This window comes from Bufo gargarizans, chromosome 1, assembly GCF_014858855.1.
Source record: "Bufo gargarizans isolate SCDJY-AF-19 chromosome 1, ASM1485885v1, whole genome shotgun sequence".
In the NCBI taxonomy this organism is placed as follows: Eukaryota; Metazoa; Chordata; class Amphibia; order Anura; family Bufonidae; genus Bufo; species Bufo gargarizans.
In genome coordinates, this window is record NC_058080.1 from 85,519,528 (window position 1) to 85,546,566 (window position 27,039).

Here is a 27,039-nt window from a genome sequence, read left to right on the forward strand (position 1 = left end):
GTCATCAGCAGATGGGCAGGGAGAGCAGGAATTTATGAATAATCATGACTCTTCTCAGGTGTCCGTGACTCTTTTCCAGGCCCAGTCTGCAATGATTGTGATGCTGGTTCTTGGCAACCACTTACTTTTAACTTATACATGACAGACTGCTGATATCAACTAACCTGTCTCCATTTTATTCTGCTGTTAGTATGGGCAGCATAAAGTTGATGGCAGGTTCCCTTTAAACTAATACTTTCTATAAGCACCTTTTTATTTTAAAACAGCACTCAGTCTTTTGGGGTATCAGTCAGCATGGCACATTTTGAGTTGGCAAGATTTGCCCCCACTCTGCAAAAACTCCAAACTCCAACTCCAAATCTGTCAGATTGCGAGGGCATCTCCTGTGCACAGGCCTCATCAGATCAGCCCACAGATTTTCAATCAGATTCAGTTCTGGGCTCTGGTTGGGCAATTCCAAAGCTTTAATCTTCTTCTGGTGAAGCCATTCCTTTTTTGATTTGGATGTATGCTTTGGGTTGTTGTCATGTTCAGCTTTCTAGCAGAAGCCTGAAGGTTTTTTGCCAATATTGACTGGTATTTGGAACTGTTCATAATTCCCTCTAGCTTAACTAAGGCCCCAGTTCCAGCTGAAGAAAAATAGCCCCAAAGCATGATGCTGCCACTACTATGCTTCACTGTGGTTATGGTGTTCTTTTGGTGATGTGCAATATCTTTTGGAATTATGGCCAAAAAGTTCAACCTTGGTTTCATCAGACCATAACACCTTTTCCCACATGCTTTTTGGAGACTTCAGATGTGTTTTTGCAAAATGTAGCCTGGCTTGGATGTTTTTCTTCGCAAGAAAAGGCTTTCGTCTTGTCCCTATAACCCATAGCTTGTTGTCACATGTACTACACAGCCAGTACTTGCCAGATATTCCTGCAGCTCCTTTAATGTTGCTGTAGGCCTCTAGGTAGCCTCCCAGACCAGTTTTCTTCTCGTCTTTTCATAAATTTTGGAGGGGTGTCCAGTTCTTGGTAATGTCACTGTTGTGCCATATTTTCTCCACTTGATGATGACTGTCTTCACTGTGTTCCATAGAATATCTAATGCCTTGGAAATTCTTTTGTATCCTTCTCCTGACTGATACCTTTTAACAATGAGATCCCTATAATGCTTTAGAAGCTCTCTGTGGACCATGGCTTTTGGTGTGGGATGCGACTAAGAAAATTTCAATAAAGACTAACTAGAGCAGCTGAACTTAATTTGGGGTAATTCAGAGGCACTTTAAATGATGGCAGGTGTATGCTGACTCCTATTTAACATGATTGTGAATGTGATTGCTTAATTCTGAACACAGCTACATCACCAGTTATAAGAGGGTGTGCACACATATGCAACCACATTAGTTTAGATTTTTTTGGTTTTCGTCCCTCCACCTAAAAGATTTCAGTTTGTTTTTCAATTGAGTGGTACCGTTTATAGGTCACATTAAGGCTAGGTCTACACGACAACATTTGTCGCGCAACATTTTGTTGCACTAATGTCGCACGGCAATTTTTATAATGGCAGTCTATGGTGTCGCACTGCAACATGCGACATGCTGCGACGTGACAGTCGCAGAAAATCCATTCGAGAGCATGTCGCATGTTGCAGTGCGACACCATAGACTGCCATTATAAAAATTGTCGTTGCGCGACAAATCTTGCGCCCTATCTGTTGCACGACTTTTTGTCGAGCAACAAATGTTGTCGTGTAGACCTAGCCTAAAGGTGGAAAAAGTTCTGAAATGATTTATCTTTGTCTCATTTTTTTTACAGCACTGAAACCTGACATTTTAACAGGGGTGTGTAGATGTTTTATATCCACTGTATATGCATACAGGGACTGGAGGAGTAATGTTGCTAGCATCAAACATTGTTTATTTATTATATTGTGAGGTAGAAGCCAATTTTCCTCACTTTAGGGGAAAAAAATCCCTTCCAGACTCCAATTAGTCAATCAGAATAACTTCCTGGATCAACAACCCCTCTCTAGTAACTATAGCATGTAATATTATTACACACCAGAAATACATCCAGGCCCCTCTTGAACTCTATTAGTGAACTCACCATCACCACCTTCTCAGGCAGAGAGTTCCAGTCTCACTGCTCTTACCGTAAAGAATCCTCTTCTATATTTATGTACAAACCTTTTCTCTCCAGATGCAGAGGATGTCCCCTCGTAACAGTCTCAGTCCTGGGAATAAAGAGATAATAGGAGAGATCTCTGTACTGACCCCTAATATTTTTATACATAGTCATTCAATCCCCCCCTTAGTCATCTTTTTTTAAAGTGAATAACCCTAATTTTGACAATCTTTCTGGGTATGTAGTCCACCCATCCCAGTTATTACTTTAGTTACCCTCTTCTGGACCCTCTCCAGCTCTGCTATGTCTGTTTTGTGCACAGGAGCCCATAGCTGTACACAGTACTCAATGTGTGGTCTGACTAGTGATTTGTAAAGTGGTAGGACTATGTTCTCCTTACATGCATCTTTGCCCCTTTTAATCCAACCCATAATCTTATTGGCCTTGGCAGAAGCTGCCTGAGACTGGTTTCTACAGTTTAGTTTGCTTTCCACTAAAGTTACTAAGTACTTTTCCATGTCAGTGTTTTACCATTTAGTATGTACGGGTGACTTGCATTATTCCTTCCCATGTTCATAACCTAACATTTGTCAGCGTTAAACATCATCTGCTACTTCTCTGCCCAAGCCTCCAATCTATTCAGATCCCTCTGTAGCTGTATAGTGTCCTCTATACATTTGCCAGTCTGTGTTGCAGTTATTTCTTGTTTAGCGTTTTGTGACGCGGATTAGCACAAAAAGACTAAATACATTTGCAATTCTGTGCTGCAATAATCTGTTGTAAAGGCTTTTGTGTTTTAGTGGAAAAAGAAAAAATATATTTGCCACTGAGCGGTGTCGTTATTTCTTTAAAGCTTTTTGCATAGGCGTGCACAGCCTATTGCATTAGGGTGTGCACCCTAAAGCACAAACACACACACAGCCGTGCGCATAGAGGTCAGATCCGATGGTATATTCTAACCCAGAGGAATTCCCATGGTGACCATCGGATCTGAGTTTTCACGATCTCACAACAGTGTCATAAGACTATGCAACCAATAGAGGGCATTGTTCATGAGTTATGAACAGCGCCCTCCATTGTTTTTTTTAGTCTTATGACAAGACTATTCGCTGTTGTGAGATCGTGAAAACTCAGATCCGATGTTATATTCTAACCCCGATGCGTTCACATGGTGATGGGGACGCTGCATGCGCACGGCAACAGGCACTGAATGGAGCGGGCTGAAATCCTACAGAGCCCGGACAGATAGGAACTATATTCTTGGGAACCAGACATCCTAAGCAGGGAGGAATCATGTGTACTGTTCACTTCAGACGGATGATGAAAAATGATGATATTCTAAGAACTGAAATATAGCAATATATTCAATATATTGCCATATATATATACAGGTCCTTCTCAAAAAATTAGCATATTGTGATAAAGTTCATTATTTTCTGTAATGTACTGATAAACATTAGACTTTCATATATTTTAGATTCATTACACACCAACTGAAGTAGTTCAAGCCTTTTATTGTTTTAATATTGATGATTTTGGCATACAGCTCATGAAAACCCCAAATTCCTATCTCAAAAAATTAGCATATCATGAAAAGGTTCTCTAAACGAGCTATTAACCTAATCATCTGAATCAACTAATTAACTCTAAACACCTGCAAAAGATTCCTGAGGCTTTTAAAAACTCCCAGCCTGGTTCATTACTCAAAACCGCAATCATGGGTAAGACTGCCGACCTGACTGCTGTCCAGAAGGCCATTATTGACACCCTCAAGCAAGAGGGTAAGACACAGAAAGAAATTTCCGAACGAATAGGCTGTTCCCAGAGTGCTGTATCAAGGCACCTCAGTGGGAAGTCTGTGGGAAGGAAAAAGTGTGGCAGAAAACGCTGCACAACGAGAAGAGGTGACCGGACCCTGAGGAAGATTGTGGAGAAGGACCGATTCCAGACCTTGGGGGACCTGCGGAAGCAGTGGACTGAGTCTGGAGTAGAAACATCCAGAGCCACCGTGTACAGGCGTGTGCAGGAAATGGGCTACAGGTGCCGCATTCCCCAGGTCAAGCCACTTTTGAACCAGAAACAGCGGCAGAAGCGCCTGACCTGGGCTACAGAGAAGCAGCACTGGACTGTTGCATGTCATTCGGAAATCAAGGTGCCAGAGTCTGGAGGAAGACTGGGGAGAGGGAAATGCCAAAATGCCTGAAGTCCAGTGTCAAGTACCCACAGTCAGTGATGGTCTGGGGTGCCATGTCAGCTGCTGGTGTTGGTCCACTGTGTTTTATCAAGGGCAGGGTCAATGCAGCTAGCTATCAGGAGATTTTGGAGCACTTCATGCTTCCATCTGCTGAAAAGCTTTATGGAGATGAAGATTTCATTTTTCAGCACGACCTGGCACCTGCTCACAGTGCCAAAACCACTGGTAAATGGTTTACTTACCATGGTATTACTGTGCTCAATTGGCCTGCCAACTCTCCTGACCTGAACCCCATAGAGAATCTGTGGGATATTGGGAAGAGAAAGTTGAGAGACGCAAGACCCAACACTCTGGATGAGCTTAAGGCCGCTATTGAAGCCTCCTGGGCCTCCATAACACCTCAGCAGTGCCACAGGCTGATTGCCTCCATGCCACGCCGCATTGAAGCAGTCATTTCTGCAAAAGGATTCCCGACCAAGTATTGAGTGCATAACTGAACATAATTATTTGAAGGTTGACTTTTTTTGTATTAAAAACACTTTTCTTTTATTGGTCGGATGAAATATGCTAATTTTTTGAGATAGGAAATTTGGGTTTTCATGAGCTGTATGCCAAAATCATCAATATTAAAACAATAAAAGGCTTGAACTACTTCAGTTGGTGTGTAATGAATCTAAAATATATGAAAGTCTAATGTTTATCAGTACATTACAGAAAATAATGAACTTTATTACAATATGCTAATTTTTTTAGAAGGACCTGTATATATATATATATATAATATTTTTTTTATATTCGCGACTATATGACAAATATTCTACAAAATATTCGTCAAATATCGCAAATTCGAATATACTCGAATCCCCTACTGCGCATCACTAATGAGGAAGACGAGGCAGAAGACCCAGGCACACTGTGGCAGTATGCAATAGAGATAGAGGAAAGGGAGTCCCTCCGAGTCACTTGTGCAAATGGCCCGCTGCATGTTCAATTGTCACCATTCGGTAGAGGGATAACTTCTGGCTCTCCACCTTGTTGGACCATTGCTACCAATCCAAAATGGGGATCTTATTTACCCCTGCTGAGAGGGAGGACAAACGGAAGCTACTATAGAGTCATCCTTTGCAGTCAGTTGGCCGCTGCCTAACTGCGCCATCGTCCATACTCTCGTAGGGCTGACCGGGGGGGCCCTCTGGGCTCACGTTCCACTGCCATAGCTTCTGGCGAGAGGGTGGGGTGGCAGGAGCAGTACTAACTCCAGCAGTAACAGCCTGCATCTAGAGTTGCTGATGAGCAGTTGCCTTCACTCGCATAGTGAAGAAACTACTTACCAGCAGCTAGACATAAACCAGGACCTAAACCAGCAGGTGGAGACATACTTAGACAGCACCCTGCCAACCCAAATTGAAGATCCGCTGGACTACTGGGCAGCCAAACTGTATTTGTGGACGCAACTGGATGAGTTTGCCCTGGAAAAATCTGTCCTGCCCGGCCAGAGCGGGTATTTTGTGCGGTGGGGGCCATAGTTACCCCAAGAAGAACTCACCTGCTCACCCAAAATGTAGAGACTGTCCTTTGTCAAGATGAATCAGGCGTGGATCAGCCAGGATTTCCAAGCACCAATGTTTGATGCATCAGACTAGAACATCCATGGTGCCACACTGACACTTCGACAAAAGAGACCAGTTTCTTCTGGATTCCTGCCTCAGCTATTCTGATGCTGACACCCCCTCTAATGCCACACATCTGATGGCAAGTGCTACTTCTTTCACCAACCATCTTCATCAGGTACTGGTATTGCCACCCACCTCCACATTATGTCACCGTGCCTCTTTGTGGCCTCCTCATGCTGCCGCCACCTCCAGACTCTGTCATTGTACCACTCTAAGGTCTCCTCATGCTGCTGCCACATTTGGACTCTCTCATTGTTTCACTCTGTGGCCTCCTGATGCTGTCGCCACCTTCACACTCTGTCATTGGGCCACTCTGTTGTCTCCTCATGCTGCCTCCACCTCCACATTCTGTCATTGTTTCACTCTGTGGCCTCCTCATGCTGCTGCCACCTCTACATTCTGTCATTGTGCCTCTAGATTCTGCCGCCACCTTCAGACTATCATTGTGCCACTCTTAGGCTCCTGATACTGCTGCCACCTACAGACTCTGTCATTGGGCCATTCTGTGGTCTCCTCATGCTGCTTCCACCTCACCACTATGTCATTGGGCAACTCTGTGGACTTATCATGCTGTACCCACCCTTTCCACTTAATGACTGGGCCACTATTAATCCTTTTTGGCTTGTCTGACATCATCATTTATTTGACCCTTCATCTGATCTGTTAGAAGGAAGATAAAATTAGATGCACAACGGATCATTTTTGTGTAGCAGCTGTAAGGCCTGTTTGGTCCCATCAGAATTGGCTTATGATTTGGTAGCCAAAAGCAGGAGTGGGTACAAAACACAGAAGATATGCAGCTATCCATGTATCATCTCTGTTTTGGATCCACTCCTATTTTTTGGGGGGGCATTAGCAATACTGATGGATTACTGACCAAATGCTGACCGAGTGAAGGTGGATGCTCCACAGACAAGATACGTTTTTTGTGGGCTATTGTTCTGACAGATCAGAGGAAGGGCAAAATAATCAGTGAAGTAAATGCAAACTTACTGCTGACACCCTTACTTGTATAAGCGTTTAATAGAACAGGGTCTGTAGACATCTATGTGGAATCAGCTGATGACAGTGTTAAAGGAGTGCGCTACTTCTTGGCACTAACATTCACCTGTAAGGTAGAGCTCATATGTGAGTTATTTGGTCAGTTTTGGCCTTGTGACTGCCCAAATAAGTGAAGTGTGCAGTGCCTGTCATCTGCATGTCATACGGACTTTTACAGTATTATTTCACTACCAAAGAAGACACCCTTTGCTTGTTACTGCAAGGCACAGTGTTCTACTCCACTATAAAGGCTTTCTGCAAATTTGGCGGATCGAATTTTTAAAAAATGTGCTCATCTCTAATCAACATGAATCTTTTTCTGAGACAGGCACTGTTTTTATTTATTAATTTTTTAACAGCATTCACCTGATGGGATACATCATGTGATATTTTTATAGAGCTGGTCATTACAGATGCAGTGATACCTAGTATGTCTTTTTTTTTTTAAAAAATCATGTTTTTTGTTGCCATTTTCTACCCATGCCTCCAAAAACAAGCATATGGGGCTTGTTTTTTGTAGAATGAGGTTATGTTTTCATTGGTACCATTTTGGGGGGCATATGGCTTTTTGATCGCTTTATATGTTTTTGTGAGGCAAGGATAAGAAAAAAATGCTTTTCTGGTCCCATTAATAATGTTATACTTTTTACAATGTTCCTCTGAGGGGCTAGATCATATGATATTTTTTATAGAGCTGTTCATTCGAGACTCAGCAATATCTAATATGTCAATTTTTTAATTTGTTTTTAATAGTTTTTAACAGTATTTTAATAGTATTTTTTTTATTTACTTTTGTATTTCTTTATTATGTTTGTCCTTCAAGGGCTGTGATGGCTAACCTTCGGCACTCCAACAACTACCAAGATGTACACTTACTGTTCTCAGAACTCCTTAGAAAAGAATGAAGCATGCTGGAAGTATTACCACAGCTGAAGTGCAGGAGGTTAGCCATCACTGCTTTAGGGGACTTCAACTTTTGAAGGTTTGATCCCTTTACAATGAATTAACAGTTGCCTAAGAAACCCAGGCTCAGAATTGGGCATCATAAGCCTCTTTAGATGACAGACCCTGAGACCTTTGTAAGGTCTCAGGCTGCCTTAGGAGCCATTGGCAACCTGTGATCACATTGCAGGGAGCCATTGGGTTCAGAGAGGGAGTCTCTTCCCTCTGTAAACCCCTTTGGATGCCGTTGTCAGCTTTGGCTATGACATGTAAAGGATTAATTACATTTGTTGATTTTATAAGTAGTGTTAAGCAAATCAAAGTCCACAAAGGTAAAATTCTATTCATTGTGAAGCCGAATATCTTTGTGCTTGTGGGTAGCCAATGGGTTCAGAGATCGACACTCTTCCCTCTGTAAAGCCCTTAGATGTGGTGGTCAGCATTTGCTGAGACATCTAAGGTATTAATCACATTTGTTGAATTTTATAACTAGTGTTAAGTGAATTCAATTCCACAAAACTATCCGAATTTTAGGAAATATTTAATTCTCCACAAAGCCGAATTTCCGTGTGCTTCATGGTAGCAAATCGATTTTTCATGAAATGACGGTAAAAAAATAAAAAAATTATACTTACCTCATCCGTTTGAGCACAAAATGCTGGCTGCTGCCATCTTGAGTAAAGATCCGAAGCGAAATCCTGTGCGCAGCGATATTTGATGTCACCAAGCTAACCGATAGCTCTACAATCAAGTTAGCAGCGGTCGGCTCTTTGCAATCAAATGGATGCGGTAAGTATGTTTTTTTATTTTTTTTATTTTACACTTTAATGTTAATTTCAGATGCCGCAATCCCCGCTGAATGTGGCATCTGAGAGGTACAATGACGGAGAGCTGCGCAATCCCCGCTCCCTGTCATTGCGCCTACTACTTACAAAGAAATGCGCTTTGTGACGAAGCAATTTGTCACTAAGCAAATATTTTGGTAAGATTTGGCAAAGCAGCCAAATCGAATTATGCAATACGCTCATCAATATTTATAACATATATCAATCCGTGCAATAATTTATAAAAAGCTTCTGAATACCATCAATACCTTTTGATTTGAATAAACTACTTTGTTTGTTGCTATGACCATCAACTAATATACTCTATTAATAATATCAATGAGGACAGTCACACCTGCAGTGACATAAACAAGGTCACTAAAATTATTGAATGATTTGTGCCACCATTAATTGTTTTTATAATATAGTTCAGCATCAAAATCTAGTTACATTTATATATATATTTTTTCTGTTATAAAAATGAGCCAGTTGTGAGATATTCTCTTTACTTCAGTATAATAATGCCCTGGTGTTGCATTTGGAAAGTAATGTGAATGTCCACCTACTGAAATGGTTGCAAATGCTCAGTTCCATCCTTTAACTGCCATCTGCCCAATTTACTGTTAGAACCTGTGACATCTACAGAAAGAGAGCTGTAGCAGAAACAACACACTCATGAGGAGGACCTTCCCCCTGAGAAAGGACACACACCCTTATAAAGGACACAGCCCCTAAGCTGTCATCTTGAAATAAATCTAACAGCAAATTAATGGGGCAATTTCAGGTTCCATGTGAGATACGTGGCTAGTTCCAGCATTATTAGAGAGAAACTGTGGTGGAATTGCTTTTTTAAATATGATGTCTGCTTTTTTATTTTTACATCAATCATGATACAGCTCCTTTAATTTGCTTCATTGTTGCAACTAATAATTTCCTCTGTATGATATGAAAATCCAGATTTTATTTCAATAATCTACATTTTCATTTCGTTTTTCCTCTCTGCCGTAAACCCCTAATTCAACTTTATTGTATTGTTTAAATGTTTTTTTTTTGTTTTGTTATTATTATAGGAATAAATTGTGACATTAATAACACCAATAAAATTTTATTGTATTCCCATGAAACTAAGTGTGGTGAAACTGTGAATTTAAGAAATTACAGTACACACTGGCCCAGTGGCATAAATCTCTGAGGACCCACCATTGTTATACACTAATATTAAGATTCAAGCTCTCTTGTGTGAAGAAGCACTTTGTGCAAACCTTAAAAAAGAATTTGTAGATGCAAGGTTCTCACCCTTACATCATTATGTAGAAATATATAATCATCTACACTTGCAGCATCAGGAATAATGTTTCATTGTTCTTTAGCCCAACAAAGATGTACAATTCTGGTCTACTTGTTTTTGTCAAAAACTAGATTTTCATCAGTTTTCCTTAAAAAAAAAAAGATAAGCTTAAAGGGGTAGAAATGGTTTATCATGAGGGAAGGTCATCAATATCAAGAGCCTAGAAAACACTTTTAATAAGTGTTCAAACAAATGTATTATAGGTCATAACCAGCAGTGAATATTTTAGTTACAGAGGTTGTCCAATAAATTTTTTCCCCTAAAAATCTATTGTTAAGTTTTCTCATTTAGTAATCTAGTAGGGCATTTATGATGCTGAAATATGCCTATATTAGGCATATTTAAGCACAGATTGTGGCGCAATCTGCAACTTCTCCCCAATCATGCCATGTCTAAAAAAGTGGGCATGGCATGGGAGGGGAAGGGGACAGGCTAGGAGGCCCATCTCATCTACCATTTTGTACACCTTTTTCAGGTGTATAAAAATATCTAAATGTAAGACAGCTAGAAAGCTGTCAGAACTGGCATAGGATATGCCGAAGTTATGAAGAGCTAGTATCACGGATGAGGTATAGGAGGAAACACTAAACTGACAGCCAGGAGGGAAAGGTAAAGCCACTAGGCCTTTACGCTAGGGACAGGAAAAGGTCACCTCCTAGTAACCCTACTTCTGGCCCGGACTCCTAACTGTATGGGCACCCCTTGAAGGTAGAAATGCCCATACACTGTAACCTGGGACCCTGGAGACCCTAGAGAACCCTAAGAATATTGTCAGGGTTGAGGCAACCCATTCTTTCCCCGATGAAGGAACAGGAGTCTCCCTGAGGCCTAGTAACAACAAGCAAGGAAGGGAAAACAAAGCACAAACAAACGCTACACTTAACTTCTGTAGTGATGGACGAGCAGGAACACCAGAGATGACCTCACACCAGCTGGGCCATACCCAAATGAAGCTATCTACCACACAGTCAGAAGGGTGAGGCAACACTAAATAGGGTAGAGTAATGAGTACTAAGGCTTCATAATAAAATGTATGGAAAATGGGTGGAATAATGAAAAACTAAAATGTGCCATGTCATCCGTGACTGAGAATGTGGGTGGTTGTAATAGTGCAAACAGCAGCAGCACAGTTAACATCAGCCGTCTGTCCAGTAGTAGTAACAGGCCACAGTTCTTCCATGCTTCCAGAAAGCTATATATTATTAATGAGGAAAAAGAGCATGACATTGTGGACTGGATGTCTCTCTCATCCTCTCAGTCATAGCAGGGTGATGTCATCTCTGAGTCTGACGCTATGCCTTTGAGCCAGGGTTCAGTGCATTACTCCTGTCTCTCCGTCTTGCAGCCCCAGAGAGGCCTTTTACTTGTATGATCTTTTTCTTCACCTGCAACTCCTAGTGGGACACCTTTTTTCCTATGAAACACCAACATCACCCTATGTGCTACGGAAGATACTCAAGATAGTCCTTACCTTGTGATGAGTTGTGTGAGAACAGTCAGCGTTTGGATTGCCATAAAGAGGAGGTTGAGGCAGAGGTGGGGTAACTGATGACCAAAATTCATAGCTGTTTTGGTGTTGGTGGAGTTGTGTTGGTGGTACTTGTAGCCATGTGGTGGCAATAGAGGCAGTTCTAGCTGTGGTTGTGGCATTGATAGTGGCATGTGGATGTAATACTAAGGTGGGAATTGTAAGGGTGCAAGGAGCCCATGACATACTGTATCACAGTCTTATAAAAGTGGCAAAGAGGGTGATGACTATGATGACGATTGTGCATTGGACAGGACCTGGTAACCAAGTCAGGTTGCTGAGTAGCAGTGGTGGTAGTGGTAATCAAGTGCATAGCCAAAGTATGGCCAAAACATAAAAAAAAATAAACTGCAAGGGCCAAAACTGCTTCTGTTGTGGTCATCTTGGAAACTAGTGATGCTGCTGATTCAGGTCAAACTCGGCTGCTGGTAGCTTTTTGTTAACATCTCCCATATGACAATTTTTCTTTAGCAGTCACCTAGTAGAGATGGAGGGAAATCTCTAGAATGTCTAGAATGATACCATTAAGAGATAAAGAAATCTTAAGTATTTAACCCCTTCAGGAACATTTTTGCATTTTTGTTTTTTACTCACTACCTTCCTAGAGCCATAACTTTTTTATGTATCCATTCATATAGCAATTAGACAAATATATATATATATTCCACCACAATTTTATATATTTTTTTGTTCTCTATGCAGCAAAACTAACCCATTGATTCTTTGGGTCAGTGTGATTTCAATGAGAGCACATTTATATAGTTTTTTTTCTGTGCTTTAATACGGAAAGTAAATTAAATATATATATATATATATATATATATATATATATATATTTTTTTTTTTTTTTTTCATTGGCATATTGTGACCCCCTCATTTGTAATTTTACTTACAGAACCATGTGAGGGATAATTTGATCATGCATTGGAGTCTATGAGAATATCAATTTAATGATTGCTTATTATAGTTCCCTATGAGAACCATAAAGGAAGTGTAAAAAAAAATTGTACGGTTAAAATACATTTTAACCACTTCAACCCCGCTAGCTGAAACCCCCTTCATGACCAGGCCACTTTTTACACTTCTGCACTACACTACTTTCACCGTTTATCGCTCGGTCATGCAACTTACTACCCAAATGAATTTTACCTCCTTTTCTTCTCACTAATAGAGCTTTCATTTGGTGGTATTTTATTGCTGCTGACATTTTTACTTTTTTGTTATTAATCAAAATGTAACGATTTTTTAGCAAAAAAATGACATTTTTCACTTTCAGCTGTAAAATTTTGCAAAATTTTGCAAAAAAACATCCATATATACATTTTTCGCCAAATTTATTGTTCTACATGTCCTTGATAAAAAACAAATGTTTGGGCAAAAAAAAATGGTTTGGGTAAAAGTTATAGCGTTTACACACTATGGAACCAAAATGTGAATTTCCGCTTTTTGAAACAGCTCTGACTTTCTGAGCACCTGTCATGATTCCTGAGGTTCTACAATGCCCAAACAGCAGAAAAACCCCACAAATGACCCCATTTTGGAAAGTAGATACCCTAAGGTATTCGCTGATGGGCATAGTGAGTTCATAGAACTTATTATTTTTTGTCACAAGTTAGCGGAAAATGATGATTATTTTTTATTTTTATTTTTTTCTTACAAAGTCTCATATTCCACTAACTTGCGACAAAAAATAAAAAATTCGAGGAACTCACCATGCCCCTCACAGAATACCTTGGGGTGTCTTCTTTCCAAAATGGGGTCACTTGTGGCATAGTTATACTGCCCTGGCAATTTAGGGGCCCATATGTGTGAGAATTACTTTGCAATCAAAATGTGTAAAAAATGACCGGTGAAATCCGAAAGGTGCACTTTGGAATGTGGGTCCCTTTGCCCACCTAGGCTGCAAAAAAGTGTTACACATCTGGTATTGCCGTACTCAGGAGAAGTTGGGGAATGTGTTTTGGGGTGTCATTTTACATATACCCATGCTGGGTGAGAGAAATATCTTGGCAAAAGACAACTTTTCCCATTTTTTTATGCAAAGTTGGCATTTGACCATGATATTTTTCTCACCCAGCATGGGTATATGTAAAATGACACCCCAAAACACATTCCCCAACTTCTCCTGAGTACGGCGATACCAGATGTGTGACACTTTTTTGCTGTCAAGGTGGATAAGGGGCACATATTCCAAAGTGCACCTTTCGTATTTCGCAGGCCATTTTTTACACATTTTGATTGCAAAGTACTTCTCACACATATGGGCCCCTAAATTGCCAGGGCAGTATAACTACCCCACAAGTGACCCCATTTTGGAAAGAAGACACCCCAAGGTATGCCCTGAGGTGCACAGCGAGTTCCTAGAATTTTTTATTTTTTGTCACAAGTTAGCGGAAAATGATGATTTTTTATTTTTATTTTTTTCCTTACAAAGTCTCATATTCCACTAACTTGCGACAAAAAATAAAAAATTCGAGGAACTCGCCATGCCCCTCACGGAATACCTTGGGGTATCTTCTTTTCAAAATGGGGTCACTTGTGGCGTAGTTATACTGCCCTGGCAATTTAGGGGCCCTAATGTGTGAGAAGTACTTTACAATCAAAATGTGTAAAAAATGGCCTGCGAAATCCGAAAGGTGCACTTTGGAATATGTGCCCCTTTGCCCACCTTGGCAGCAAAAAAGTGTCACACATCTGGTATCACCATACTCAGGAGAAGTTAGGGAATGTGTTTTAGGGTGTCATTTTACATATACCCATGCTAGGTGAGAGAAATATCTTGGCAAAAGACAACTTTTCCAATTTGTTTTATACAAAGTTGGCATTTGACCAAGATATTTATCTCACCCAGCATGGGTATATGTAAAATGACACCCCAAAACACATTCCCCAACTTCTCCTGAGTACAGCGATACCAGATGTGTGACACTTTTTTGCAGCCTAGATGCGCAAAGGTGCCCAAATTCCTTTTAGGAGGGCATTTTAAGACATTTGGATCCCAGACTTCTTCTCACGCTTTAGGGCCCCTAAAAAGCCAGGGCAGTATAAATACCCCACATGTGACCCCACTTTGGAAAGAAGACACCCGAATGTATCCAATGAGGGGCCTGGCAAGTTCATAGAATTTTTTTTTTTTCGCATAAGTTAGCGGAAATTGATTTTTTATTTTTTTTTCTCACAAAGTCTCACTTTCCGCTAACTTAGGACAAAAATTTAAATCTTTCATGGACTCAATATGCCCCTCAGCAAATACCTTGGGGTGTCTTCTTTCCAAAATGGGGTCAGTTGTGGGGTGTTTGTACTGCCCTGGCATTTGAGGGTCTCCGCAATCATTTCATGTATGGCCAGCATTAGGAGTTTCTGCTATTCTCCTTATATTGAGCATACAGGTAATGAGATTTTTTTTTTCCGTTCAGCCCCTGGGCTGAAAGAAAAAAATGAACGGCACAGATTTCTTCATTCGCATCGATCAATGTGGATGAAAAAATCTCTGCCAAAAAAAAGGGGAAAGGCGTCTGCCAGGACATAGGAGCTCCGCCCAACATCCATACCCACTTAGCTCGTATGCCCTGGCAAATCCGATTTCTCCATTCACATCAATCGATGTGGATGAATAAATCATTGCCGGGATTTTTTATTTTTTTTATATACAAAGTGTTTGCCAAAGCATAGGAACGCCGCCTCCTCCTCAGCTCGTATGCCTCGGCAAACGTATCTGTTACTGCAGAGGAGAAATCCCGTCTTGCAGCGCCGCATACACCGACTTGCGTGTAATCTGACAGCAGCGCAATGCTTCTGTCAGAATGCACATCAGTGCTGCAGCTAGTCGATCGGTTGGTCCACCTGGAAGGTAAAAAAAAATAAGAAAAAACCAGGCCGCAACGCAATAATTTTTATTAACTTTGGAACAGAATATATAAACGTTAACTTTTTTAAATGAACATTAACCTTTTTGCTTACTGTTTTTTTTTTGTTTTTTTTTGTTTTTTACCTTTATAGAACAAACCTCTCCTTCCCCATGGGTCAATGTGCAAAGCGCAAATCGCCCAAAGATGTGGCGAAGTGCGTTATGCACTTTGTCCCAGGTGAAAGGAGACGTTTGCAGCAGCTGTGTGAGTGAATGGGCCCTAATAGCCCTGTGTGCCTGTCCTGGTGAGATGATCCCTATGCTAATAGTGTACCTGTGAGTGGTACTTCTGGAAACACTCTCCAAAGCATAGGGCAGGGTGGTCAGGACAGAAATAGCGGGTGTCACGCCTTATTCCACTCCTGCTACAGACACATCTTTTTCGGGGTGACTGTTGGGTTGAGGTACCAGGAACGACTTTGGGGAAATGTCGCTCGTGTAGACGGCTAACTACACTAGGGGATGGGGCCACGGAACCTCCTGGGTACAGGAGGTTCTCGATGATCTCTTCCTGAAATTTGAGGAAGGATCCAGTTCTCCCAGCCTTACTGTAGAGAACAAAACTATTATACAGAGCCAATTGAATTAAATATACAGACACCTTCCTATACCAGCGTCTGGTTCTGCGGGAAACTAAATACGGAGACAACATCTGGTCATTGAAGTCCACCCCTCCCATGAGCAAATTATAGTCGTGGACTGAGAGGGGCTTTTCAATGACACGGGTTGCTCGCTCAATTTGTATTGTCGTGTCTGCGTGAATGGAGGAGAGCATGTAAACGTCACGCTTGTCTCTCCATTTCACCGCGAGCAGTTCTTCGTTACACAGTGCGGCCCTCTGCCCCCTTGCAAGACGGGTGGTAACGAGACGTTGGGGGAAGCCCGCGCGACTAGTTCGCGCGGTGCCACAGGCACCAATCCGTTCTAGAAACAAATGCCTAAAGAGGGCCACACTTGTGTAAAAATTGTCCACATAAAGATGGTACCCCTTGCCGAATAAGGGTGACACCAAGTCCCAAACTGTCTTCCCACTGCTCCCCAAGTAGTCAGGGCAACCGACCGGCTCCAGGGTCTGATCTTTTCCCTCATAGATCCGAAATTTGTGGGTATAGCCTGTGGCTCTTTCACAGAGCTTATACAATTTGACCCCATACCGGGCGCGCTTGCTTGGGATGTATTGTTTGAAGCCAAGGCACCCGGTAAAATGTATCAGGGACTCGTCTACGCAGATGTTTTGCTCTGGGGTATACAAATCTGCAAATTTCAGGTTGAAATGGTCTATGAGGGGCCGAATTTTGTGGAGCCGGTCAAAAGCAGGGTGGCCTCTGGGACGGGAGGCGGTGTTGTCGCTAAAGTGCAGGAAACGCAGGATGGCCTCAAAACGTGCCCTGGACATAGCAGCAGAGAACATGGGCATGTGATGAATTGGGTTCGTGGACCAATATGACCGCAATTCATGCTTTTTAGTTAGACCCATGTTGAGGAGGAGGCCCAGAAAAGTTTTAATTTCGGAAACTTGGACTGGTTTCCACCGGAAAGGCTGGGCATAAAAGCTTCCCGGGTTAGCGGTTATAAATTGTGTGGCATACCTGTTTGTTTCGGCCACAACTATGTCTAAGAGCTCCGCAGTCAAGAACAGCTCAAAAAATCCCAGGGCCGAACCGATCTGAGCTGTCTCAACCGGAACTCCAGACTGGGCAGTGAAAGGGAAAACTACGGGTGCGGCTGAAGTTGGGGACTGCCAATCAGGGTTTGCCAGCACCTCAGGGATTCTAGGGGCTCTACGGGCACGTCTTTGCGGTGGCTGCGACGGGGTCACTACTGCACGTGCCACCGTACCAGCTTCAACTGCCCTTCTGGTGCTCGCTACTTCACCATGTTCTACGACAGTGCTGGTACTAGGTCCAGGGAGGGCTGGGCTGCTGGTGTATGCCTCACCACGTAATCCGACAGCACCAGCCCCACTCTGCTGCTCTTGAAGCGGATCCTGCGCAACCTGTGGTCTAGCGACACGGGGCCAGGTACGCCTGGTGCTATCAGGGACCTCAGCCTCCTCATCCGAACTTTGGGTCAGAGAGCCACTGCTTTCTACAGGTTCGTATTCTGACCCACTGGATTCATCAGATGAGGGTTCCCATTCCTCATCCGACTGGGTCAGAAGCCTGTAGGCCTCTTCAGAAGAATACCCCCTGTTTGACATTTTGGGCAACTAAATTTAGGGGTATTCCCTGAGACTACCCAAGAAAAAAAAGCAAGCCTGTCTTACAAAGGGGAGGCTAGCGAAGTACCGGAGGCTGCTGCGGTTGATAAAAAATATCAAAACTGATTTTTTTATCGCCGCAGCGCGTGTAAAGTGATTGTGCAGTGATCACTGCGGTGGGGCGGGCGTGGGTGAACGCACGTGTGGGCGACCGATCAGGCCTGATCGGGCAAACACTGCATTTTGGGTGGAGGGCGAACTAAAGTGACACTAATACAATTATAGATCTGACCGTGATCAGTTTTGATCACTTCCAGATACTATAAAAGTACAAATGCTGATTAGCGATACGCTAATCAGCGAATCAGTGACTGCGGTGCGGTGGGCTGGGCGCTAACCGATCCCTAAACTACCTAACCAAGGGGCCTAAACTATACCTAAAACCTAACGGTCAATACCAGTGAAAAAAAAATGTGACAGTTTACACTGATCACTTTTTTCCTTTCACTAGTGATTGACAAAGGGGTGATCAAAGGGTTAATTGGGGTTCAGGGGGGTGATCTGGGGCTAGTATGAGGTGTTTGGTGTACTCACTGTGTAGCCTGCTCCTCTGCTGGATCCAACCGACAAAAAGAACCAGCAGAGGAGCAGGCAGCCATATAACAGATCATATTTACAAATATGATCTGCTATCTGGCACTCTGATTGGATTTTTTAAAAATCATCAGCTTGCCAGCCGCGATCATTGGCTGGTAAGCTGATGACGAATTACTCCTCGACGAAATGCCGGCCCGAATTGCGCATGCGCGGGCCGGCATAGCGCGTCATCTCGCGTCTCGCGAGATGACGCGTATATGCGTGACTGTGCGCAGCGCTGCCGCCTCCACATCTGCGTTAGGCGTCCGGAGGCGGTTAAAAATAAAATAGAAAAATAGAAAAATTCAAATTACCCCCTTTCCTTAAAATATAAATGAAAAAAATCCCACTCCCCTACTATAAAAATATAAAAAATATTTTCTCCATATGACAAATAGCAAACTAGAATGAAAACTTCAAAATGGACGATTCACTGCTTTTTCCAGAATTTTTTTTATACAAAGTGATCAAAAACTTTTACACACCCCAGAATATAATCAATGAATATTACAGATTGCCCCGCTCCATAAACATAAATAAAAAAAAAAATAGTTATTGGGGTCATTATATGGTGACGAAAAAATAAAACTGACTTTTTTCAAGATTTGAATTATTTAATCTGTATCAAGATGCAAGAAAAACTGCACAAGGTTTTGTTGGATTCGTACTGACCTGGAGAATAAAAGCAGCTCATCGGTTTTATCGCATATTGAACGTGAATAATAAAAAACGTTAAACTGTGGCGGAATTGCTTTTTTTTCCAATTCCACCCCATTTGGAATTTTGTTTCCCACTTCCCACTGCATCTTATGCAATATTAAATGGCGACATTGGAAAGTACAACTTATCCTGCAAAAAAACAAGCTATGTGAACAAGCTATGTGAACAGAAAAAGTAAAAAAGTTATGGCTCTTGGAAGAGAGCACAAAATGAAATCACAGAAACAAACAAAAAAACTCTGGGGTAGAAAAGGTTAAACACTCGGCAAACCCCTTTAAGGAGATTTTAAACTGTCACTAGACTTGCTTGATTTCTTCTTCGTAGTACCTGTTTTTCGCCAACCATTTTTATTAGAGCATTACTTTACACTTAATGCAGCCATTTCCCCCAATTTACAGTTTCTTGGAAAAATACATTGCATGTACCCTGTGCTACAGTTGAAAGGCCAGCAATCAGAATAATTTACTGCTAATGGACGTAGTAAAATATTTCTGTTTTCCACCGAACAATAATTAGTTTGAACTCAAATGGATTGCTTTTAGCATGATCAATGAAACCCAGCGAGGGTTGTGTCTTTAGCTCTTGTAATTTGTCTGAGAGGCCTTTTAAAACATAACTAAGTGTATTTTTACTTTAAAGGTAATTACAAATATAGCATATGTCAGACTGCCAATTTACTCCAAGGTGCTTGTTTAAAGGGCACATAAGCCTTTGGAGGTTTAATTTTCTTTCTATCAACAGAATAAAAAAAATTTAACCTTCCCAGCACAATGCAACTTTTGTCTCTTAAATGCTTCATACAATTCATTATTAGTAGCATTTTGCATTTTAGAAATCATGCATTTGCAATCTCGCTAACTCGATTACATTCATTCTCGCCCTCAACACCCTCCACGCTTTGTACCACTGGAGTGGAAAGAATACCTCCAAAATTGATCACATTAATCTCCATTACATTTTTATTCTGCCACTGCACTATACACTGGAGTTTCACTGATTGAACACATATTTCTCGGTGTGAAGCTGAAGAAATCTAAACAGCAATTATCATTATATCGAAGATAACGCTTTGTATTCATTTAAATAATTTATAAAAAAGTAATATGTCTCTATATCAAAGTTTTCCGCAACAATAATCTAGCAGTATTTTAAATGATTGGTACTTTTAAATAGCTTTAGGAAATGAGCTGTAAATCTATGAAATAATTGCATCAGATATACAGTATTGCAAGAACAAATAGACATTTAGTCAAAGAAGACAAAACACATCTAAGTGGTTATTGACTATTTGTGAGCAGTCGCCTAAAGTCTTTACTGGGAATTAAAATATAATTGTTTTCAGTAGTCTCAGTGAACACGGGAAATTTTAAAGGTGTTATATATGGAATATAAGTGCTGGTAGTTTCTCTAAGTATGATAATTTTTCAGGCTTTCAGTATTTCAGATATTATTAGTTTTTTTTTTTCTTCTTCTCGCTAACAGATGGGCACGTTTTATACCAGGGTGTGCGAAAGCAAATGCTATTGAGGGGAATTAAGCCTCTGGCTATGTTAGATTATAGAATCTAAATACAGTACAACTTTTTTATGTTTGCTCTAGGGCCATATTTACCTTTGAGATCTACTTATTGTCGGAACGTATGTTTCTTTTCGGAGCTGAAAATGCAGAGTCTCAGAGAGAATGGACCAAGGCAATATCTAAGGTAATGTCGATAATTATCTGATAACGCTAAGCCTAAGGCATTAGCATAAAATAAATTGGCACTGTTAATAGCTGTCTCTAGAAGGAACCAGCTTTAATGTTTTTAATCTATTTCTTTATGCATGTTTCGCAGTGTATTTTATAATGTGCATTTTTATTTTACATTCTATGTATTATATAATGTTCATAGAAATTTGCTAATGTCATAAGATGGATTTCCAGACAAAACTGGCAATGGCACTTTGTGATAATATGGCTGTGAAACAAGCAGCTTAACAGAATTATTACAATATGTCGGAAGTAATATGCATATGATTTAATGAGAAATGTAATTAATAAATTAAAGTTTTAATTTTTGATGTGTATGGTGTATGGAGACTAGATTATTTTTATGACCCAAGGCTATTTTCTATATCATCTCACATTTTTACTTTCCCATTGTGCCATTACTTTAAGGCCGAATGCACACGACCATGGAACACGACCGTGAGCGGTCCATGGTATCCCGGCCTGGCATCCTGCTGAGAGCACAACAGTAATACACTCGTATAGATCACACGAATGTATTACTGTAGTGCAGTGGCAGCATGAAGCGCACGGCGTCATAGCAACCAATGGCGCCGTACGCTTCTTCTCTCAGCAGGATGCCAGGCCGGGATACCACGGACCGCTCACGGCCGTGTTCTGCGGTCGTGTGCATTCGGCCCAAGGGTGCATTCACATTAACATGTCCTTTTTCCGTACCGCAAATCACAGTACTAAAAAACACAGATGATGGTTGTGTGCACCCTGCATCACTGTGCGGACCTATTGACTTCAATAGGTCCTTCATCCGCATGTTGTGTCCAAAGCCGCAGATTACTTACATAGATTGTAGTTAAAGCTTATGCTGATTAAGAAAATTTAGCTGCAGTTAACACTTTATCCCCTTCAGCACCCGGCAATTGTTTTTGTATTTTTATTTTTTAATTCCTGCCTTCATAGAAACATAGAAACATAGACTGTGTCGGCAGATAAGAACCATTTGGCCCATCTAGTCTGCCCAATATATCTGAATCCTATGAATAGCCCCGGCCCTATCTTATATGAAGGGTAGCCTTATGCCTATCCCATGCATGCTTAAACTCCTTCACTGTATTTGCAGCTACCACTTCTGCAGGAAGGCTATTCCATGCATCCACTACTCTCTCAGTAAAGTAATACTTCCTTATATTACTTTTAAACCTTTGCCCCTCTAATTTAAAACTGTGTCCTCTTGTGGTAGTTTTTCTTCTTTTAAATATGCTCTCCTCCTTTACCGAGTTGATTCCCTTTATGTATTTAAAAGTTTCTATCATATCCCCTCGGTCTCTTCTTTCTTCCAAGCTATACATATTAAGGTCTTTTAACCTTTCCTGGTAAGTTTTATCCTGCAATCCATGTACTAGTTTAGTAGCTCTTCTCTGAACTCTCTCTAGAGTATCTATATCCTTCTGGAGATATGGTCTCCAGTACTGAGCACAATACTCCAAGTGAGGTCTCACCAGTGTTCTGTACAGCGGCATAAGCACTTCACTCTTTCTACTGCTTATACCTCTCCCTATACATCCAAGCATTCTGCTTGCATTTTGTGCTGCTTTATTACATTGTCTTCCCACCTTTAAGTCTTCTGAAATAATTACTCCTAAATCCCTTTCCTCAGATACTGAGGTCAGGACTGTGTCGAATATTCTATATTCTGCCCTTGGGTTTTTACGCCCCAGGTGCATTATCTTGCACTTATCCACATTAAATTTCAGTTGCCAGAGTTCTGACCATTCTTCTAGTTTTCCTAAGTCCTTTTCCATTTGGCGTTTCCCTCCAGGAACATCAACCCTGTTACATATCTTTGTGTCATCAGCAAAAAGACAAACCTTACCATCGAGGCCTTTTGCAATATCACTTATGAAGATATTAAACAAAATTGGTCCCAGTACAGATCCCTGTGGAATCCCACTGGTAACATGACCTTGTTTTGAATGTTCTCCATTTACTACAACCCTCTGTTGTCTGTCACTCAGCCACTGCCTAATCCACTCAACAATAAGGGAGTCCATGCTCAATGACTGCAGTTTATTGGATCTTCATGGAGCCATAACTTTTATTTTTTCCATTTATATACTGTAAGTGAATAAGGACTTGTTTTTTTTCCTAGACAAGTTATACTTTCTAATGGCACCATTCAATATTTTATACAATGTAGTGGAAAGGTGCAAAAAAAAAATCAAAAATCATTTTTCTTAAATTTTAATACTGGAAAAAATAAAAACTTTGGAAAAAAAATTGTAAAAAATTTTCATCACCATATTCTGACCACCATGATGAAGGGGGACAAAATATGCCCATTTAGATTTTTTTTCTATTGTTATGCAGTTAGCTGTATGGGATAAATATTTTAAAATTTTAACAGTCTGGGCAGTTCTCCCAGGGAAAACCCGCTAAAGATGCCGTGATCGTGATTGCATCTAAGGGCTTAAATGTCTGCAAATGGCATTATCACAGATTGCAGAAATTAACCTTAAAGTTGTCTCTTGTTTAAAACAGCAGAAACCAGGTGACTGTGGTGCCCGCTGCACTCGCCAGTGGGTGCTATTTTTTAAGACCGGACTTCCACCGTACATGTGCAATGGAGGTCCAGAAAGGTTTAAAAGAGTTGACCAGGAATAGAAAAATATCCATTGAAGTGCTAATTGTAGATCTTCTGTGGATGTAGGCTTGCTAACATCCTTCTGTCTCTTCATGTAATCCCAGCCAGACTTGCTTAAAACGTTAGAAGGCTTAAAACAATATTTCCCAAACCACTTTTTTTAAGCACCAATTCAGTTATAAAGTGATTTTGAGGGGCCTATGTAATTGAAACCACCCATAAATTATATCCTTTTAGAAACTACAACCCTCAAATTATTCAAAATTGATGTTACAAACTTTGTTAACCCTTGAGGTGTTCTACAAGAATTAAAGTATATGGATACCTTTGTAAAAAAAAAAAAAAAAAAAAAAAAATACACGAATTAATTTATTTGTGGAGAAAGTCATTTCTCCAACTCGTTCTATTTATCTATCTTTTTTCATTTTTGTTCTACAGCTTACTGTGCTTCCTATGCACAGCAGGCTGCTCTCAGTGAGAAGCTCCGCCCCTTGCGGACATCTCTCTCACTAGGAGCAGCTCTAGAGTCTGGACTAAACACAACATTGTGGTTACAGGACCTGTGGTAAAGTCACAGTCATGTGATAAGCCATGTGTGTGGGAGGAGTTAGGGGAACACAGGTTCCGTGTAGGACTGTGCTGGTGGAGAAGACAGAGCTATTTTATGTATGGAAGGTCTGTTTAAAGCAGGGCTATGTCAGCATGCCCGGACAGCCTACAGCTATCAGTCTACAGCAGGGCATTGTGAGAGTTGTAGTTTTACAACAGCTGGAGGGCCGCAGGTTAAGCATCCCTGAGCTAGAGGAATTAATACTGTTTTGAAGCCAAAAGGTTGTCACACCTAATAGTGATTCAAATCACATTTCTCTTTTGTTTTTCTCATTTGGCCTTCACTAATTGATAGAAATAAACTGTCAACACTATTTTTGAAAGCATTCTTACTTTGGAACATTTGTCCACACCTGCCTACAACTTTTCACAGTACTGTATTTTTAAAGATGTTTTGTGTTAGCTGATAGCTTGTAGTTTTCACTCTGACAACTAAGCCACATAATAAACAAATCACAAGAGATCATTTTTCTGTACTTATTTTATCTTCACAGTCAGAATTACCATGAAAAGTGACATCTCTATAGATATAGCACATGATCACACCATTCACAATAGGTGATGGTCACAGCTCATCTCCTCCTCCAAACTGAACAATGAACTTTTGTAAAAGTAGATGAGCATGCCCATAGCACTCTTCTTCAGAATAATAAAAAAAATATTTTTAGATTACACGTTTTTATGGCTTATGTGATGTCTACAAAGCATAGGTCTGAATACTGTTAGCAGCTAAGGCAAACTGACTGTCCCCATAATTGTCAACAGAAAATAGAATAAAATAATCTACAATCAGAAAATTAAAACATAAAGAACTAGTAGTCTCCTTAGGCTGCTTTCACACTAGCGTTCGGCTGTCCACTCGTGAGCTCCGTTTGAAGGGGCTCACGAGCGGACCCGAACGCTTCCGTCCAGCCCTGATGCAGTCTGAATGGAGCGGATCCGCTCAGACTGCATCAGTCTGGCGGCGTTCAGCCTCCACTCCGCTCGCCTCCGCACGGACAGGCGGACAGCTGAACGCTGCTTGCAGCGTTCGGGTGTCCGCCTGGCCGTGCGGAGGCGTGCGGATCCGTCCAGACTTACAATGTACGTCAATGGGGACGGATCCGTTTGAAGATGCCACAATATGGCTCAATCTTCAAGCGGATCCGTCCCCCATTGACTTTACATTGAAAGTCTGGACGGATCCGTCCGAGGCTATTTTCACACTTAGCTTTTTTTTGCCATTTTAATGCAGACGGATCCGTTCTGAACGGAGCCTCCGTCTGCATTAATATGATCGGATCCGTTCAGAACGGATCCGCCCGAACGCTAGTGTGAAAGTAGCCTTACAAAATCTTTGCAGTAGCAATGAAGGGAATAATAACTCAGCCACTTGACCAGACAGTACAGTACTAGTAATCAGCTGCAAGGACAAAACACTGAAGGTATGACTGGTTTCTACTGTGCAGACTCTGAATGCTGGATGTGCAGTCTGTGAGTCTGCGCAGTACAAAACAGAATGGGAGCAGGCACAGGCAACAGGATGGGTTTTGCAAATTTCTATGACATCATCGAGATGGACCAAAACAGTGCACATGCAGCCCCATCGTAAGCCAACACTATTGAAGAAATTTTATGAAGATAATAGGAGCAAGACCATGAAACCAGTATGTACAATATACATTTTGGCAACTTCTTTAAGGTAGCCAGCCATACACATTCGGTAGAAGTTGGCTGATAACTGTACAATCTATCATCTGGTTAACATTCATTGGAGACATAGCCATACATATTTTAGTCCATTTTTGCCATGAAAACTGTCCAAACTAGCCATACGAAACTGCTCCTCATCTTAATCAGAGACAACTGGAGGAGGAGGAGACAGAAAATTTGAACTATCGATGGCTACCATACATGATCAACGAAACTGCTCCACTACTTATTCAGAGACAACTGGAGGAGGAGACAATAAACTACAGCTGTTGATGGTCACCACAAAGGGACAGCTTTTGGGGCAAATTATTGTGCTGCACTGTGATATATGGTTCTGATGGGACAGTATTTTTCCCCACCTTCTGTCAATATGACCCCGCTACAACATGGAGCCACTAGGGCCACTTTAATTTCCCAGTCCACCCCTGACATCTTTTCTGACATTAAAGGTGTGTCATCAGCCTACTAAAATGATTGTTTGTTTTTAAATTACACCCAATAAGCATTTGTTTTAGTTGTGTGTGGGTACTTTTAGTTATCTTAAGGAGTTGTACAAATATTTAAGCTCAGTTGGCTAATTTGATTTAACAATGCAGTGTGATGTAGACCTTTTAGATTGGGACGCGTAAATCTTGTCATTATGCGATCCACGCTGAAATACAATTTTAGCTATTACAGCATACAATGTGACGGTTTACTGTTTAATTACATATTTATTATCTACAATTATATTTGATGCTTCTTTTTTTTTCTAGAATTTTTTTCCTATGGTAGATGAATATTTAACAGAGTTAGAATTTGATTTAATTGGATATTTATACTACAAAGACACATATAGCCTTACAGAATGGAAAGAAGGCTGGTTTGCTCTGGAGAAAATCTGCTTATACTACAGTCACGGGCAAGGAAGTGTTCAAGGAGACAAAATTAATCTGAAGAAACTACAAGAACTGAGTAAGATTATATATTATTATCCTGACATCATTTGGACTTTTCCCTATATCTGTTTAAAGATGTTTTTTCACCAAGATCAACCCTATTTAACCAGACATACTGCCTAGTAGGGCTCTTCATGTTGGTTATAACTGATTGACAGGGCTAGCCATCAGGCAGAGGGCATAGCTGTGTCCTGGCTTATACATATCTACTGTATAAATATGTATTATATACACTATGTACTATAGTATCACCACACTGAGATCTGCTCAGAAAGCTGATATACATAATACCGCTGTATTCACAGGCACA

The 27,039-nt window shown here is 41.0% G+C and overlaps 1 protein-coding gene across 1 annotated transcript in view; it reads left to right on the plus strand.

The window, feature by feature from the left end:
• ARAP2 (ArfGAP with RhoGAP domain, ankyrin repeat and PH domain 2) overlaps positions 1-27,039 on the plus strand; it is a 449,134-nt gene that overhangs the window by 257,580 nt on the left and 164,515 nt on the right. The window contains 2 exon segments of the mRNA XM_044276099.1: positions 20,724-20,826; positions 26,547-26,745. Coding sequence (XP_044132034.1) covers positions 20,724-20,826; positions 26,547-26,745 — 302 coding nt within the window.